Below are 17539 nucleotides of genomic sequence, written 5' to 3'. Positions count from 1 at the left end.
AGGCAGGTTTTGCAACCAACAGTTCATGTTAGATCAGGATTTTTGCCAGAATTGTGGAGACCTGAAACAGGTAGATGGTACAGTACTTCAAAAGACTCTTACGGGGACTTCCCTGGTGGTACAGTGGTTAAGAATCCGCCTGCCAAGCAGGGGACACGGGTTTGAGCCCTGGTTCGGGAACATCCCACATGCCGCGGAGCAACTAAGCCCATGCGCCACAACTACTGAGCCCGTGAGCCACAACGACTGAGCCTGCGTGCCACAACTACTGAAGCCCGCACACCTAGAGCCTGTGCTCCGCAACAAGAGAAGCCACCTCGGGACTTCCCTGGTGGTGCAATGGTTAGGAATCCGCCTGCCAGTGCAGGGGACACAGGTTCGAGCCCTGGTCCCGGAGGATCCCACATGCCATGGAGCAACTAAGCCCGTGCGCCTCAACTAATGAGTCCATGTGCCATAAGTGCTGAAGCCCACGCGCTTAGGGACTGTGCTCCGCAACAAGAGAAGCCACCGCTATGAGAAGCCCGCGCACCACAACGTAGAGTAGCCCCCGCTCACCGCAACTAGAGAAAGCCCGCGCGCAGCAACAAAGACCCAATGCAGCCAAAGATTTAAAAAATAAATTAATTTAAAAAAAAAAGAGGGGCTTCCCTGATGGCGCAGTGGTTGAGAGTCCACCTGCCGATGCAGGGGACACGGGTTTGTGCCCCGGTCTGGGAAGATCCCACATGCCGCAGAGCGGCTGGGCCCATGAGCCATGGCCGCTGAGCCTGCGCTCCGCAACGGGAGAGGCCACAACAGTGAGAGGCCCGCGTACCGCAAAAAAAAAAGAGAGAAGCCACCTCAGTGAGAAGCCCACGCACCGCAACAAAGACCAACACAGCCAATAAATTAATTAATTAAAAAAAAAAGACTCTTATGACATGCTGTTAAAAGCCAGAGCACACAGGCCTCTCCTTTTCCCTATTCCTCTTGCAGTCCTTGGCAACCAAATCCTATAGCAAAAAAAAAATTTTGTTTTTTTGGCCACACCGCACGGCATGTGGCATCTTAGTTCCCGTGCCCGCTGCAGTGGAAGTGCGGAGTCTCAACCACTGGACCTCCAGGGAAGTCCCATTAAAACCAACTCATCTTTAATAACAAATGCACAAAAGTCTCTGTCTAAATGTAGATCTTTTAGCTAAGTTTTTGCCTAATTCTTCTTGATTTCATTCTCTTCCTTCCCCAAACTCTTGCAGCTCTGGTCATCCACCACATCAGCATTTAATCCTGTACCAAATTACCCTGGTTTTATGAATACAAGTCATTTTTATCTGAAGAGACCTAAGCAACTTTAAGTCAGGGTCTGCTACTTCACATTCATTTAAAAACCACATACTGAGTACCTCCTATGGAGCAGGCACTGTTCTTATAACACTGGGTACACAGCGAGCAAGATAAAGTACCCACCCTCAAGGAACTTACATTTTAGAGCAGACAACATACAAGGGGGTCATATGGTTTTAAGTGCTATGGAGAAAAATAAAGCAGGGAAGAATAGGAGAATGCAGGACAAGTCACACAGATGATCCCAACGAAACGCACCCTTGGCAGAATACATGGTGTAGCCTGGCCCAGTGGACTTCCCTGACCACGCCCCCTCCACCAAATGAGAATTGATCACTTCTATATTTGTTCTCCCACTATGCTCTATTACAGCATCTCTCTCAGTATTCTGCAGTTATTTGATATGTCAGTACTGCTTCCCAAACTCATGGCAAAAATGCTGTCTTATTCCAGGGTTGGGAAATATTTCTTGTAAAGGGCCAAACAGTAAATATTTTAGGCACTGTGGGCCAAATGGCCTCTGTTACAACTACTCAACTATGTCTCTGCTGCAGGAAAGCAGCCACAGACACGTAAAGGAATGAGCATAGCTGTGTTCCAGTAAAACTTCACTTACAAAAACAGACAACAGGCGCTTCCCTGGTGGCGCAGTGGTTGAGAGTCCACCTGCCGATGCAGGGGACAAGGGTTCATGCCCCAGACCGGGAAGCTCCCATGTGCCACGGAGCGGCTGGGCCCATGAGCCATGGCCGCTGGGCCTGTGCGTCCAGAGCCTGTGCTCCGCAACGGGAGAGGCCACAACAGTGAGAGGCCTGCGTAACGCAAAAAAAAAAAAAAACACAACAAAACAGACAACAGGCCAAATTTGGCGTACAAGTGGTAGTTTGCCAACTCCTATCTTATTCTTTGAATTCCCAGCAAATGACAATATTTTTCACAGAGGAACTCAAGAACGTATTTATCAAATTGAACAGGATATTAATAAACCCTAGTTAAAATGAATTAAGCACAGGAGAAAACGTTTGGTGCTATCCTTGCTGACAGTTTCACCAGCCACTGACTATTTGCCAATTTCTTACCTAGAGTGTAGGCTACGAAGTTGAGGATGCCCACTACAATCCAAACCCAATCAGGTACATGCTTGTGACCTGGTGCTGTAAAGGAAAGCAACTCAGATTTTAACACAGTCTAAGTACAATTGTTCTTACCATAGCCCATACTGCCAATGAAAAATGTTTCTATTTATTAAACAGAAGCTGAAGTACTTTACAATATATTTCGAATGCAGAACTAGGTAAATATTAGAATGTATCAGCAAACTCTGACAAAACAAAAGTAACTGCCCAACCCCTCATAAACAACAGGCATTTATTTTGAGCTTTAATCATAACTCAAGACTGACTATCTTCACTTGAAAATTACTTATGTGCCTAGAATGAAAAATAATGTTTTTGGAATTCAAAAAATGCTTATGTTTAATCTGATCCTTGTTGTTTATGATTATACTACAAACATGTATTAAGCTTTCAACCTATACTCTCTCACTAAATTATTAATTAGCTGAACAAAAGACCTTTTGATTTGTGTCTAGGTAAATTACCTCAACTGGATGATTCTGGCAACAAAATCGTTCTGAAATGTCTGGACCTCACTTTCCCCCCCGCCAAGATAAAACAAGTGAGATTCAGCTCTGGGTTCTAGTCCTGGCTCTGTGACCAACGAGCAGTGTGGCCCTGAATATACCATTTAACCTTCCTGTCTTCCACTTCCCAAATATACTGGGACTAGATGGTTAATCTGGCCCTTCAAGTTGTATGACTTGGAGAAATACATATATTTACGTATTTTTAGTTCTCTTAGTAACTAAGTAAATAGTCTTATTTAGTCAGAGAAAATACTATTTCTAGTTTCAAAGATAAACTTTTGAGGCTGTTCTGAGGATTAAAATACAATTTAAAAAAACCCCACAATATCAAAGCCATGCTTAATGAAATTTAAGCATGGTAATGGTAATGATCTTGAATTACCATTTTATTACACATACAGAAGCTGTGGCTAAAATTTTCAGTTGATAAAGTCAGGCCTAGGCAGAGTTTCAATATTCATAATTCCTATAATATCAAAAGTCATTAAGTGTTTGAAACTCCAAATTCTCCTACAAAAACAATGTTGTCAGTGATTGTTAATTTCTCTAGGTCAGTGCACAAACGTCTGCTGAACCCACAACACAGACGAATTATAGCAGCGGTCCCCAACCTTTTTGGCACCAGGGACCAGTTTCATGGAAGACAATCCTTCCATGGATGGTGGGGGGGGCGGTGCTGGTGTTTCAGGTGGTTAATGCGAGCGAGGGCGAGCGGCAGATGAAGCTTCGCTTGCCCGACCCTTGCTCACCTCCTGCCGTGCAGCCCGGTGGCTAACAGGCCGAGGACCGGTACCGGTCCGCAGCCCAGGGGTTGGGGACCCCGGAATTATAGTACTATAACTCCTGACTACATCATTTATAAGTATTCTTATTGGAAAATATCTTCTAACTTAGAATACAAAAAATACTCATCTACCTCCATCTTTCTGTTCCTCTCAACTCCATCCACCAGCTGAGCAATAAGAATAAACTGTTTCCCACATATCCCCCCTCATCCCAGATGTGCTCCAGATTCTCTTGTCCAGCCGGGGCAGAAGCTGGGGTGTGGGAGGAAGTAAGATAGCAGTGGGTCTGAAGGAAGCCATTGGGAATAAGCTGAAAACTGCCTCCAAAGGTTCATTTTGCCTCCCATCCTCAGTAAGGGGCCAGACTTCTGTCAGTAAATATCTAAGGTCTAACAACCATTCTCAGAAGAAACTGGGAGTTATTAAAGGTACGTACAAGTGCGAGCAGAGGAAAGAGAGACCACATTGCCGTTAGAAAAAGGGGATTTTTATTCCATACCTAGAAAAGGGAAAGGGATATTTCTGGAACTGGTAGGTATGCTGGGCCTTGCTTATACTCATTTTCAGGCAAAACTTCAGAGTCCTACTTTTCCATCTTCTTATAAATCCCATTACTCTTTATTTACAAAAACCTCATTGCTTTTTAGACAGCATATCTAAATTCAATAGCCAAATCGGTTTCTAGAACTTATTAGAAACATACATAACATTGTGAAAACACAACTTAGCCTTTACACCCAATTCTAACATTTTACAACCCTTCTAATATTCAAAACTTTTCAGAAATGCAAGCATCTTAATAGAATCAGAAAATAACCATATCTCATTTTTTGCTATTTAGACATTTAAGATTTTATATTAAGGTAATAATCTTACCTGAAGCATAAAAGTCAGGATCAAAGTATGCCATAAGCAGAAAATTGAACACAACCAGCAGAAAGCCAGAAAAGGTTATCAGATTTGGAGCCAGCCAAGTAGGAAATACCTATTTGTTTCAAAATAATTACAGAATAATTAAAGTAGAGAAATCTCTCTGTCTACTACATACCACAACATGCAAATGTGTCAAAACAAAAACTATCAATTTGAAAGACCATATATACAGGAATTATATATATATATCAAATTATAAACCGTAATCAGTTAATAGAAATAAGTCTATTTTCTATATGTTAAATAATTCTGTAATCAACAAACTTTTATAATCATAACATTATATTTATTTTAGAAAAATTTAAGAAGCATTTTATAAATATGATAGATCTAGAGTATAAGCTTATACTTCAATGATGAGATAAATCAAAAGGTATGTGACTAAAGGAAAGGAGGACGGGAGAGGCGGTTTCTCTAAACGTCTTACTGAACTGACAGTTGGTCTGTAATACTCCATAAAATAGTTTAAAATATTTAAAACTTACTGAAACCTAAGTACATGCTTCTTAATCATCTTACCTTCACTACGGTGTTCCAAAATGGATGCATGACATACAGAGAGAGCGGATTGGTATCCACAGCACTGTACTGTTAAGAAATGAAAAGAAATATTCAGAGCTAACCCTTGCATACCAGCGAGTATTTAGAACAACATTTCTCAAATGAAAATAATAGTACAGGGACTTCCCTGGTGGCGCAGTGGTTAAGAACCCGCCTGCCAATGCAGGCGACACGGGTTCGATCCCTGGTCCGGGAAGATCCCACATGCCGCGGAGCAACTAAGCCCGTGCGCCACAACTACTGAGCCTGCGTTCTAGAGCCCGTGCACGCCAACTACTGAAGCCCGCGCACCTGGAGCCCGTGCTCCACAACAAGAGAAGCCACCGCAGTGAGAAGCCCGCGCACCGCGACCAAGAGTAGCCCCCGCTCACTGCAACTAGAGAAAGCCCGCGTGCAGCAACGAAGACCCGACACAGCCAAAAATATATAAATTTTTTTTAAAAAGAAAATAATAGTAAAAAAAAAAAATCTAGAGAATGTATCTAGTTACACAATGTCCTCTTCTAAATAACAGAACTGGAGAAACAATTTGAATGGGGCAAAGATGGCCAAGCACATCTTTGTATAATATTTATAATATTTATAATATTATAATGTTGCAGCAGAAAATTTTATATTGCTTTCAAGTGCTCACCTATTTGCAGGATAATGAGCACACTGTGTGCATTCACACACTGACTTTCTCAACCTCCTTCATCCCTCTCAACTAACGGGAATCTAGCTGTTTTACCCTTGACACCATTACTAATGCACTTATTAATGGTACAACCTTGGGTAAGTTACTTAACCTCTCTGTCTTAGTTGCTTCACCTGTAAAATGAGGATCACAGCCTTTACCTTAAAGGACTGCCATAAGGATTAGATAAACTGATAACACACAGGAAGTGCTTAGAGCAGTACCTAGCCCACAGTTAGTGCTATATAAGCATTAGGTACCATTACTGTGTTTTGAGCACCAAAGAAATGACAGATCCCTTTACAGCTGGAAAATGGATTGCTTAAATAAGCAAAGGAAGAAAACAACAGGTTAGGGTGTTCAAATGTATTCCCCAATCGTTGAGCTGTTTAGTAAAACTTCAAAGAAAATTTTAACAAAATATATGTATGTAATTATGTAATACTTTAAGAGTCATGTTGATGACTTATTCATCAGAGACACAAACACACAAACACATACACACTGGAGTGCCAGGCATGTAGGAAGCATCCACTAGGTGTGGGGAAGAAGGGATACAAAATAGGTAAGGGACAACTTAATTCTCACCCTCAGGGAGTGGGAATACTACCTAATTCAACAAGCTGTCATTTAAAAGATGTCATACTAGTCAAATGCCTGAAAAAAGTTTCAACTGTGCTTTGCATTTGTTTAGTATGAATATATTGGGTTGGCTAAAAAGTTCGTTCAGGTTTTTCTGTTAAGGCCAACCCAAAAATAAGTAGTAAGCATCTGAGCAACTGATTTTTTAAAAAATCATAATTAAAGATCAATATTTCTTCCTGAATGTTTTATGGATATGCAGGAAATATTTCTCATCAGTGCTTCAAGATTTAAAAGTGTGATGGAGCAAAAAAGTAAATAAATAGAAATAATTTAAAATACTACTAGCAAAGAGAGTTAGCTAGTAAGTCAAATGTTTACTCAACAGAATCCATGGCTGAGTGCCTCCATTTCTCCAACTCATTCTGATGAAATGCGATATCCTGGACAAAAGATCTGAGACAGACAGTGGAAAGAAAATGGTGAAGGAGAACACTGGCCGGAGAAGCTCTGCAGCTGCATCCAGACTCTTAGCTGGAGCCTCCTTAAATGAGTATTACTGTTCTTGCTAAAATCAACTTCTACGTGCATGGTTCTCTACAGCCTGCAAAGCTTTTCCACATGACAGATACCATGACACCTGAACCTCTGTAGAATGAATGAGTCCCCAGTTGATAGGACTGCCTGAATTTAAGTTTTCAGACCTGAGGCCATGCAACCAATATGAACCCTGAAAAGCTGCCAATGACAAGGCGGGAGGGCCACGGCCTCCTCCATTTCACCAAAGTCCGAACCCAGACCCACATGACGTAGCCAGCAGGTCAGATAAACTGGAAAACCACACATTTCAAGTCCACCATCTACTGCAAAGTACAAAAGTTGTAAAGAGTCCAAATCAGAAGAAAACAATTTGACATCACACGAATAGTTAATACGATGTACAAAGTACAATGCTCTTAATTCAAATGTTTGCTGAATGACTCTCATTCAACAGCTTTCCATAATTTGAATTTACGTCTAAAAGAAGGTCATTTACTCGTGGTATTTTGACTTGAAAAGCTCCTCTTTTTAAATTCTGAAGTTTTTTCTCTTTTTAAAATCTCTTTATTTCCACTATTATAACATTTCACCTTTTTTTTTTTTTGGCCGTGTTGGGTCTTCGTTGCTGCATGCGGGCTTTCTCTAGTTGCGGCAAGCTGGGGCTACTCTTTGTTGTGGTGCACAGGCTTCTCATTGCGGTGGCTTCTCTTGTTGCAAAGCACAGGCTCTAGGCGCGTGGGCTTCAGTAGTTGTGGCTTGCAGGCTCTAAAGCACAGGCTTAGTAGTTGTGGTGCATGGGCTTAGTTGCTCCACGGCATGTGGGATCTTCCTGGACCAGGGATCGAACCTGTGTCCCCTGCATTGGCAGGCAGATTCTTAACCCCTGCGCCACCAGGGAAGTCCCCAAATTCTCAAGTTTTAACTCTAAATTTCTATTTCAGGAGACCAGTAGAAGTATGAAAAGATTATATAACTCAGTACAAATAGGTCAGTTTGCCTAACTGCATTTTTTACCTTTAATAATAATAGCAGATAAGCTTAAGTATAACAAGGAAATCTAATATGAGATTACAAAAGGTAGCAAACAGTAAACCTAAAGAGCACTCTGTGCTCTAGCCTTACACACTTGAGTATTTTTCAAGGTCACATATCACTTGGTATAAACAAAGAAACTTGAAACTGTCTTGTGAATCAATAGGAGGAAAGAAGAATGAGTCACACCTTCCACATGCCTGAAAAAATAAGTAAAATTTTAAAGGAGCTAAACTAAATTTAGTTAATGCCTGTTAAATATATTATTTTCTATTGGAATGATGCTTTGGTATACACCAGAATATCTGAACAAGGTAATAATCACCTGTTTAAGGCCTGCAGGACTTGCTTGATCTACAATCTGTTGGGCCAGACTAATCCAGTGCCCTGGAGGAAGGCTTGAGAACCACAACCTGAGTTTGAGAATCATTCCAAGGCAGAATCTCAGAACCACAAGAGTTCAGGAGATACCTAGTTCTCACGTGCCTGCCCCTCACCTATGTGAATAGGTAAAACAGTCATCTGGCCTCTTTATTTTTTTCTTTAATTTATTTTATTTATTTATTTTTGGTTGCGTTGGGTCTTCGTTGCTATGCGCAGGGCTATCTCTAGTTGCGGCGAGCGGGGGCTACTCTTTGTTGTGGTGCGTGGGCTTCTCATTGCGGTGGCTTCTCTTGTTGCAGAGCACAGGCTCTAGGCGCGTGGGCTCAGTAGCTGTGGCACACGGGCTTCAGTAGTTGTGGCTCGCGGGCTCTAGAGCGCAGGCCAGCAGTTGTGGCGCATGGGCTTAGTTGCTCTGCGGCATGTGGGATCTTCCCGGACCAGGGCTCGAACCCATGTCGCCTGCATTGGCAGGCGGATTCTTAACCAGTGCGCCACCAGGGAAGCCCCTGGCCTCTTTATTTATTTTTTAATTTTTGGCTGCACTGCGCAGCATGCGGATCTTAGTTCCCCAACCAGGGATCAAACCAGCGTGGCCTGCAGTGGAAGCGTGGAGTCCCAACCACTGGACCGCCACGGAAGTCCCTGGCCTCTTTTTAAATGCCTCTGGTTACCAAAAAGCTCATTACTTCTAGAAATAGCCCAATCCAATGTTAAAACAACTTTTCTATATGCTAACAAAATCCTCCCCTCGCCCCCTATTTCCTATCGTGTTTTCAATTTCCCTAACAAAGCTAAGCAGACAAGGGTCCAATTTTTTTCCAAACAATAATGCTTCAAACATTTGAAGATGGCTCTGCCTGTCACACCTAAATCTTCTCTTCACCTGGTTAAAAAATCTCATGTTCCTTTTGCTGTTACTCTCTTGCCAAAGTTTCACTCTCTTCATCATCTAGGTCTAATTCTCTAGACCAGAGGTTGGAAAGCTTTTTCTGGAAAAGGCCAGAGAGCAAATATTTTAGGCTTTGCAGGCCAAATGGTCTCTGTAACAATACCCAAAACTGCCACTGAAGCAGAAAGAAGTCACAGAAAATAAGAAAACAAAGAGGCATGCTGTGTTCCAATAAAACTTTATTCACAAAACAGGTGTCCGGGGGCTTCAGTTTGACAACCAGTGCTCCAGACAATCCATTTTGTTGTTAAACCAAAATAAAAGTGTGATCCAGGGCAAAAGGAATATTTCAAGTGGTGCATGAGCACAAAGGAGAACATGACTATAAGGTCTTCTTCCTCAACAACTTATTTCTGTAACAGATGCTCAACACAGTATTAATTTCCTGAGGCAACAAAGTCATACTGCAGACTTACACACACCTTCACAGCCACCCTACCCCCTCAGGCCTTTCTTATACAGACTACAAAGCCACCTTTCTCTGCGTTAATATGACGCTGACTGTTGGAAACTAAGTGTAAGACCCTATATTTACCATTTTAACATTTCGTCTTGCTAGAGTCCACTCATCTTTCTATCTCCTCCGATCTCCTCAGGGTCAGACTCAGTTATCCAAGGTACCAGCTCTGCCCCCCAAACTCTCAGCATGTAAAGCTGTCATGCTAGCAATGCCTTCACATAAGTCTCTGTAAAAATGCTGATCAAGGTAGAACTTCTAAACATTCCCCTCAAGATTGCTATTAATACATTTAGTCATTTTTATTTGGGTGCAGGATTCCATACTGGCATCTATGGCAATTAGTCTATGTCACCCACGAGAAAAGATTTTCATAAAGTCTTAGTGAAATCCAGAATTATCTTAGATAATATTCTGTCAGATATTAGAAAGTTTCAAGACTTTTTTATTTTTAACTTCAGTACAAGTCAGGATATAAAGCAGAGTTCATTCTTCATTCATTCATTCAGTAAAGTCAACAGATAATTGTGACTGAGTGCCTATGATTGTGCCAGGCACTGTGCTAGGCCACCAGAAAGAGAATGGTGAACAAGACCAAAAAGCTTCCTATGTTCACCAAGTCCAGTCTAGGGTGAGACGGATGCTAAGCAAGAAAACAAGTCGTAATCACAAGATGTGACCAATACTGTGAAGACAATAAACAAGGTGTTTGTATCAGAGGACGAGGGGGCTGGGAATGTGCCTGGTCAGGGTGCTCAGAGAAAGCTTTTCAGGGGAGGGGACACTTAAGCTGAGTCCTAGAAGATGAGAAGACAGGTAGAGCATGTACAAGACAGAACAGTGAGTCAAACAAGGGAGATCCTGAAGAGAACACGCTGCTGGAGATTCCATTTACATGAAGTTCAAAATCAGACAAAATTAATTTACGGCAAAAAGAGGTCATAATAGCAGTCTGGCGAGAGGGACTGAATGGGGGCCCTCCGAGATGCTAAAAATAATTCTTTATCATGGTGGTGGTTACATACATATACAAAATTCATCAAATTGTGTACTTAAGATCTGCGCGTTTGGATATAATTTATACCTTAAAAAGGAGAAAGAAAATAAAGAATATATGTGTGGCAGTGTGTGTGTGTGTGTGTGTGTGTGTGTGTGTGGTGTGTGTGTGGTTTATAGGTGTTGGGAGGGGGGCGTGCATGCCAAGATGCCTTCTAAGCAGAGGACAAAATGTAGAAGGACCACAAAGTGGAGGGAGGCCGATGGAGCTACAGCGTAGTGAGTGAGCAAGGAAGGGTGGTATGAAATGACACTGGAGCCGTGGGCAGACACCACCCAAAGGTCCACAGTGAGTTTTATTTTACCATAAGCCCAGTGCATATCCTGATTTATATTATTAAAGGATCCCACTGTCTACAGTGTAGAAAATGCACTCGGGGGGCAGGGGCAAAGGTGCAAAATAGTTATGAGACTGTTACAGTATACCAGGCAAGAGACGATTACGGGTTAGGCCAGGAGCAGTACAATGACTCTAAATTACTTCCAAAATATGCTATAAAGTGCCCGTTTTTGAGAAGGGCATTAGAAATGTGCCTCCTCTTAATTTAAGAAGGAAATTGGCTCTAACAAAAAGAAAACTATGGAAGCACTTCCCTGGACCTAAAAGTGTTTCCCTTATACATGTACTTGAAATCCTTTCTATATACTGATAAGAAAACTGACTGAACTGACACACCCTTGCACTAAATACAGAGTTTTGGACAACTTATTAATTAGACTGAGGCTAGTATCCCATGTAATACTAATACAGATGGTAATACTCTAACATCTATAAACAGATGCAGGTTTCCCTTGCTTTGTCTTCTAATCAATGTAAGGAGGATAAGTCTCCAACTATCAAATGATTTTTAATTCAAAGCCTGTCTTTACCCATTTGAAATATAAACTTTACACTTATAAAACATATTTTAGTTAACCACGGAAATCCATAAAGTATGGATTGAGTACAAGCTAATAATAGTTTATGAACAGCACTTACCGTTAATCATTTCAGATGTAAGCAAACTCAAAATGATGTTTCTGACTTTTTCAAATGATTCCCCAAATTCTTGAGTTCCAAATCATCCATGTTTTTAGGAATGAAAGGCAGGATAGTCACAAAGAACCAATTTTAGTTCACAACTGGGTTCACAGTATGAAGTTACTTATTGCTCATACCAACTTTGCAGACATAATGAAAGAAACACATTATCAACCTTTCTTAAGAACTCAGGAGAGAGAAAAGAAATGTCAGCTCTCTTCTCTCCCCCTGCACAGTGAAGCTCAGTGTCTGGTGTGGTACTGGTATGGTATGGAGGCCAGTCCCTTGCTGACAGGTCTCATGACTCAGTCATGTTTAGGCTTAAGTCTTTACAGGGGCAGGATCCATTGTGGCCAACATGTGCTCTACCACTCCTGGAGCAGAGTTCTTTAGCAATGGCATTCCAAGTCTCTGGGCCAGTCACTTAAGCAAAAAACATAAAACAAAAGATCCCAATTATTAAAAATTGTTATTTACGCAACAAATATCAAGGCAGTCAGAAGAGCTACCTTCACATACAAACGTGGGACTCACTGAGCACTGGTATTTAAAGAAGCAGTTAAGAGAACGGAGAAAGCTTCCCGACCTGATCCTTTCTGCATCTGGAACATAGTAGGAGTTCAGTAAACATATCTGAGTGTTTGCACATATGAATGAATAAATGCATGAACTACTCTGCATGTTTAATGGCAGTATAGAGTGACTCCCTCAGTGATGACAGGAACTCTTTTCCCCCGGGAACTAGTCTACAGCAACTTTTCACTTCACAAGGGGAAGCTGCTCTTACTCTCCCCCTACTAATAACACCATGTCTACATGTGTATGTTTTATAGTTTCCAAAGTACAATTACATTTGTTCTCTTATTTGATATTGTAAAATAGATAAGGTAGATTATTCCTCCCCATTTTACAGATGAAGAAACTATAAAATTCAGGGATTAACAGCTAATAAGCAGGAAGGTCTAAACTGTAAATCCTTTATGAATCATCTTGGAACATTTCTGCGAAATGGATCACTTTGCTTTAATCCAGACTACCCGCTCCTGGCTCAAGTACAATCATGAGCTACCCAGATCCACTACACTGAAACTGTTATTAACACAGTATCCTCCAATACACATTCTTCGGTCTTCCAATTTGTGGCGGACACATCCTAAGGTAATCCTGAGAGAGTCAAGCCCTTTTATAATCAACCCCCTCCTATTGATGGTTCAGTCGTTCCCCTGAGGGTGGAACCTGTAACTTGCTTCTAACGAACAGAATATAGTGAAGGTGATCGATGTCACTGCCTTGATTGAGAGAACATTATAGGGCAAAGGTGATGAGGTGTCCCTTCCAGGATATAGTTCATTACCTAAGACTCCATCTTAACAGTTTGGAGAAGAGTCTCCCATTGACCTTGAAGAAGCAAACAGCAATGTTATGAACCGCCTATGGTGAAGGCCATGTGGCCAGAAAAGTGGGCAACTACTAGGAGCCGAGAGCCTCAGCCCTACAACTGGAAAGAACTGAATCTGCCAACAACCACATGAGCCTGGAGGAGGACCCCAAACTCCAGATGGGAGCACAGCCCAGCTGACACCTTCACTGCAGGCTGGCGAGACCTCAAGCAGAGGAGCCAGGTAACTGGTGCCCTGACTCACAGAAACTGTGAGACAAAAGTCTGTGGTAATTTGTTATCCAGTGATAGAAAACTAATATCCAATACTGAAAGCACTGCAACATCCTCTTTTCTAGTAAGAGATACCTCGAGGCTCCTATCCACAAAATCAAGACTACCTGATACTTGAGGGTTAATATATGAACATTACGGTAATATAGCTTCTTACTCCTTTACATTCGTTTCTTGGTTTTATTAACTGCTCTTCAATATAATGGAATATTTCTCTGATGAGGTGCTTCTCAAAATGTAGTTGCCAAACGGAGTGCAAATTCTTGGGCCCTACCCTAAATACACAGAATCAGACAGCCTGGGGGTAGGGCCCAGCAATCTGTCTCTTAACAAACGCCCCAGTTGATTCTGAGGCACCCTCAAGTCTGAGGGCCACTGCTCTGGTGAAAACAAATGTGAATGACACTCCTGCAAACTCCTCAGCTGAAGGAAAAGCCACACCACCAGCTTAGTGGTCAACACCTAAACCTCCTGATGGCAACTTCAACTACTGCACTGCGAGCAAGAGACCAGGTGTAATAAAATTCAGCAGGTACTCACTAAATGCAAGGCACTGTGCTTGTAATAATCTACCAAGAAAGAAAAACACCAAATCGAACTGAAAATGAAAAAAGGGGGGGGCATTATATTAACCCTAAGACAGAAACTGAAAGTTTCTTAAAGTACTTTTTAATCAATACAAGACTTTAAGAACTACACCCACAGAGGACATGACTCAGTGGACAATGAGATCCCACTTCCGTGAATACTGTCATTTATATCTGCTAACGAATCAGAGGAGAGAAGGTGGTGAGAGACGACTGGAGAAGAACTAGAGCAGTAAGACAAGAACAAGCATGTCCTGATGACAAACGTTTGCTTGCTAGACTTAAACAACATATAATAAACTAACAAGAGATGAGAAGATAAGACAAAAGGAGGGGTCGTTTAGTGAAGGGACTTGAAATCCTTGCTGAGGAATCTCGACATCAAACACATGATAAATATGTGGGAGGTACTGCAGATTCATAAATAGGAAAGTGGTATTTGAAAAAATTTACTTACTCTTCCTTTGCTGAAACATCCTTTCTCTTGGTATAACGTCTTTGGGTGTGAGTATGTGTGTATATGTTATATGACAGTTAAACGTTCACAAGCAGGGAAGCACAAATGTCAAGTTTTATTTTTTATTTACTTAACACTAACACAGCACTAAGTGCCAGGCACTTTACAAATATTAACACATTCAATTTTGACAATGATCCTATGAGGCAGGTGCTACCCCATTTCACAGATGAGGAAACCCGGTTAGAGAGACTAAGTTATGCTCAAGACTGCAAAGCTCGGATGCGGGTTCTATTTAACTCAGTATCAGTCCCAAAGCTAATTAGTTAATCAAAAGCCATTTACCGCAATTAGAGCTAATAGTGAATGAAATGTTCTTAATAGTCAACTAAATATAAGACTAGCAAATACAAGCCCACTTGTCCCTACGAATAATTTAAAACTGGGGGAAGAGAAAACAAAGTCAGTTCTTCCTTTTTCACTGTACATTTTCCCCATCTGTAAACATTAGACACAAACCCAATTAAGCACGTCACTGAAGGTCTTTATTCTAATGTTTATATCTTTTGCACAAAACACCCAGTAACTACAAAGCAGAGTTTATACGTCATTCTTAGAATTGAGAGGCAACATAGCATGAAGAACATGGACTCCGGACACAGAATGCCTGGGTTCAAATCTCAGCTGTGGGACCTTGAGCAAGTTACTTAAACACTGTGTCTCAGTAAAATGGGGTAAATAATAGTACCTCTACCTCACAAAGCACTTGTGAATATTAAATGAGACAATATATGTAAAGCCCTTAAAGAACGCCTGGCATATAGTAAGTGCTATATGAATGTTTGCCATCATTATCATTATCACTATTGGGTATTTACAATGACGTTGCTCTTGCCATTGCAACCTCCCCTCACTGAGCTCATTAGGCTCGGCCTGGTGCCTCACACACCTTCCACTTCCTTGTGCCTCTAATTTAGCATGATCCGCCCAGGCTCTGTGCCTTGGTTCCCATCAGACTCTGACTGAAACATCTTTCCCCTCTCTCCCTTATGTGCCGGGCAAATTCTCATTCAGCAGAGAAGTTCTTGACATTTAAGCATTTCAGCAGTTACAAAAGCAAGCCATCAGCAGTGAACTGATGTTTCAGAAAGTAGTTTAAGAACCAATTCGTTTCTTCCAAATAGCACCTAGAAATGGAGTAACCTTCTACCTAACAATCTCTCTCTCTCTCACTCTGCAGAAGTTTCCCATCCATTTTTCTCTCACTTCTTCTGAAAGATTCCTGTCTCTGCCAACTGCAAAAATAATTCTTTCTATGAGACATTTGTAAATCTATATCTAAGACAACTAAAATACTTTTCAAGCCTTACTAACGTACTTACAAGTGGGAGAGGCCAGTTTCCCACATCTACTCAAGGAGACCAAGGCACAGCTAAAGATAAGTTATGCTTAACTGTAACATATCTAGCTAATGCCATAATTAACACATTATATCGTAGTCGGCCTGCAGTCATAACAAGTGAAAATCAAAAGATCAGGAATTTCTCATGTTTCCCCTGTGACTCTGGAGGAAAAGTGTTCTAGTCTTTGAAATCATTACAGAAACAGTCCTCTAATGGGGGACATTTCATCCACAAATGATATTTCTCTAGAACATGAAATTTTCTTTGTTTTAATTCCAAGTCCAAAAACCACACCTTCCAAGAGAAGTCTACCCCATGGTCCTGTCCAAGAGAAGTGCCCTGTGCAAAAGATTGCTGTTATTCTGCCAGATTCAGCATCATTCATCATTTAAATTATAACTTTGCTTCTGTTCTGTAAGGACCAATCCCGTATGAGTTAGGTTACTGATGAGATATTAATAAAATACCTCCTCACTGAAATATCAAGAGGATTAACTCTTAGACTCAACAAATGCTGGGTGCCATTATTACCAATGAGTTAATGCTTCACAAAACCCCTATCTCAGTGACTCCACCCAATCATCCTACTAGAACCTGAGTCATCCCAGACTCCTCCGCATCTTTTACCTTCACCCCTTCCAGCTAGTCAGTTACTGCGTTCTGTCAATTTAAAATCTTAAATCAAGCATCACAATCAAATGTACATAGGGGGAAAAAAATGTACATAGGGATCAGGCAGGTAAACTGAACAAAGCAGACCTGCGTGGAGCACAGGGACTGGTAGGGAAATGGCACACTAGAGAGCAAATACCCTGTTTTTGTTTTTTAACATCTTTATTGGAGTATAATTGCTTTACAATGGTGTGTTAGCTTCTGCTGTATAACAAAGTGAATCAGCTATACGTATACATATATCCCCATATCTCCTCCCTCTTCTGTCTCCCTCCCACCCTCCCTATCCCACTCCTCTAGGTGGTCACAGACCACCGAGCTGATCTCCCTGTGCTATGTGGCTGCTTCCCACTAGCTATCTATTTTACGTTTGGTAGTGTATATATGTCCACGCCACTCTCTCACTTTGTCACAGCTTACCCTTCCCCCTCCCCATATCCTCAAGTCCATTCTCTAGTAGGTCTGTGTCTTTATTCCCGTCTTACCCCTAGGTTCTTCATGACCTTTTTTTTTTTTCTTAGATTCCATACATATGTGTTAGCATACGGTATTTGTTTTTCTCTTTCTGACTTACTTCACTCTGTATGACAGATTCTAGGTCCATCCACCTCACTACAAATAACTCAATTTCGTTTCTTTTTATGGCTGAGTAATATTCCATTGTATATATGTGCCACATCTTCTTTATCCATTCATCCGATGATGGACACTTAGGTTGCTTCCATGTCCTGACTATTGTAAATAGAGCTGCAGTGAACATTTTGGTACATGACTCTTTTTGAATTATAGTTTTCTCAGGGT

General features: G+C 41.4%; 1 protein-coding gene across 5 annotated transcripts in view; it reads right to left on the bottom strand.

Moving 5' to 3' along the window:
* The window catches only part of SELENOI (selenoprotein I), a 44351-nt gene that overhangs the window by 21169 nt on the left and 5643 nt on the right, over positions 1-17539 (bottom strand). For all 5 annotated transcript variants that reach the window (XM_032652834.1, XM_032652836.1, XM_032652835.1 and 2 more), the window contains exons 2-4: positions 5209-5277; positions 4633-4741; positions 2406-2480 (exon numbers count right to left, since the gene is read on the bottom strand). In XM_032652834.1, the coding sequence (XP_032508725.1) occupies positions 2406-2480; positions 4633-4741; positions 5209-5277 (253 nt within the window). The remainder of the gene's footprint in view (positions 1-2405; positions 2481-4632; positions 4742-5208; positions 5278-17539) is intronic.

The sequence above is a fragment of the Phocoena sinus genome, chromosome 13 (assembly GCF_008692025.1).
Source record: "Phocoena sinus isolate mPhoSin1 chromosome 13, mPhoSin1.pri, whole genome shotgun sequence".
In the NCBI taxonomy this organism is placed as follows: Eukaryota; Metazoa; Chordata; class Mammalia; order Artiodactyla; family Phocoenidae; genus Phocoena; species Phocoena sinus.
This window is presented reverse-complemented; position numbering and strand designations above follow the sequence as displayed.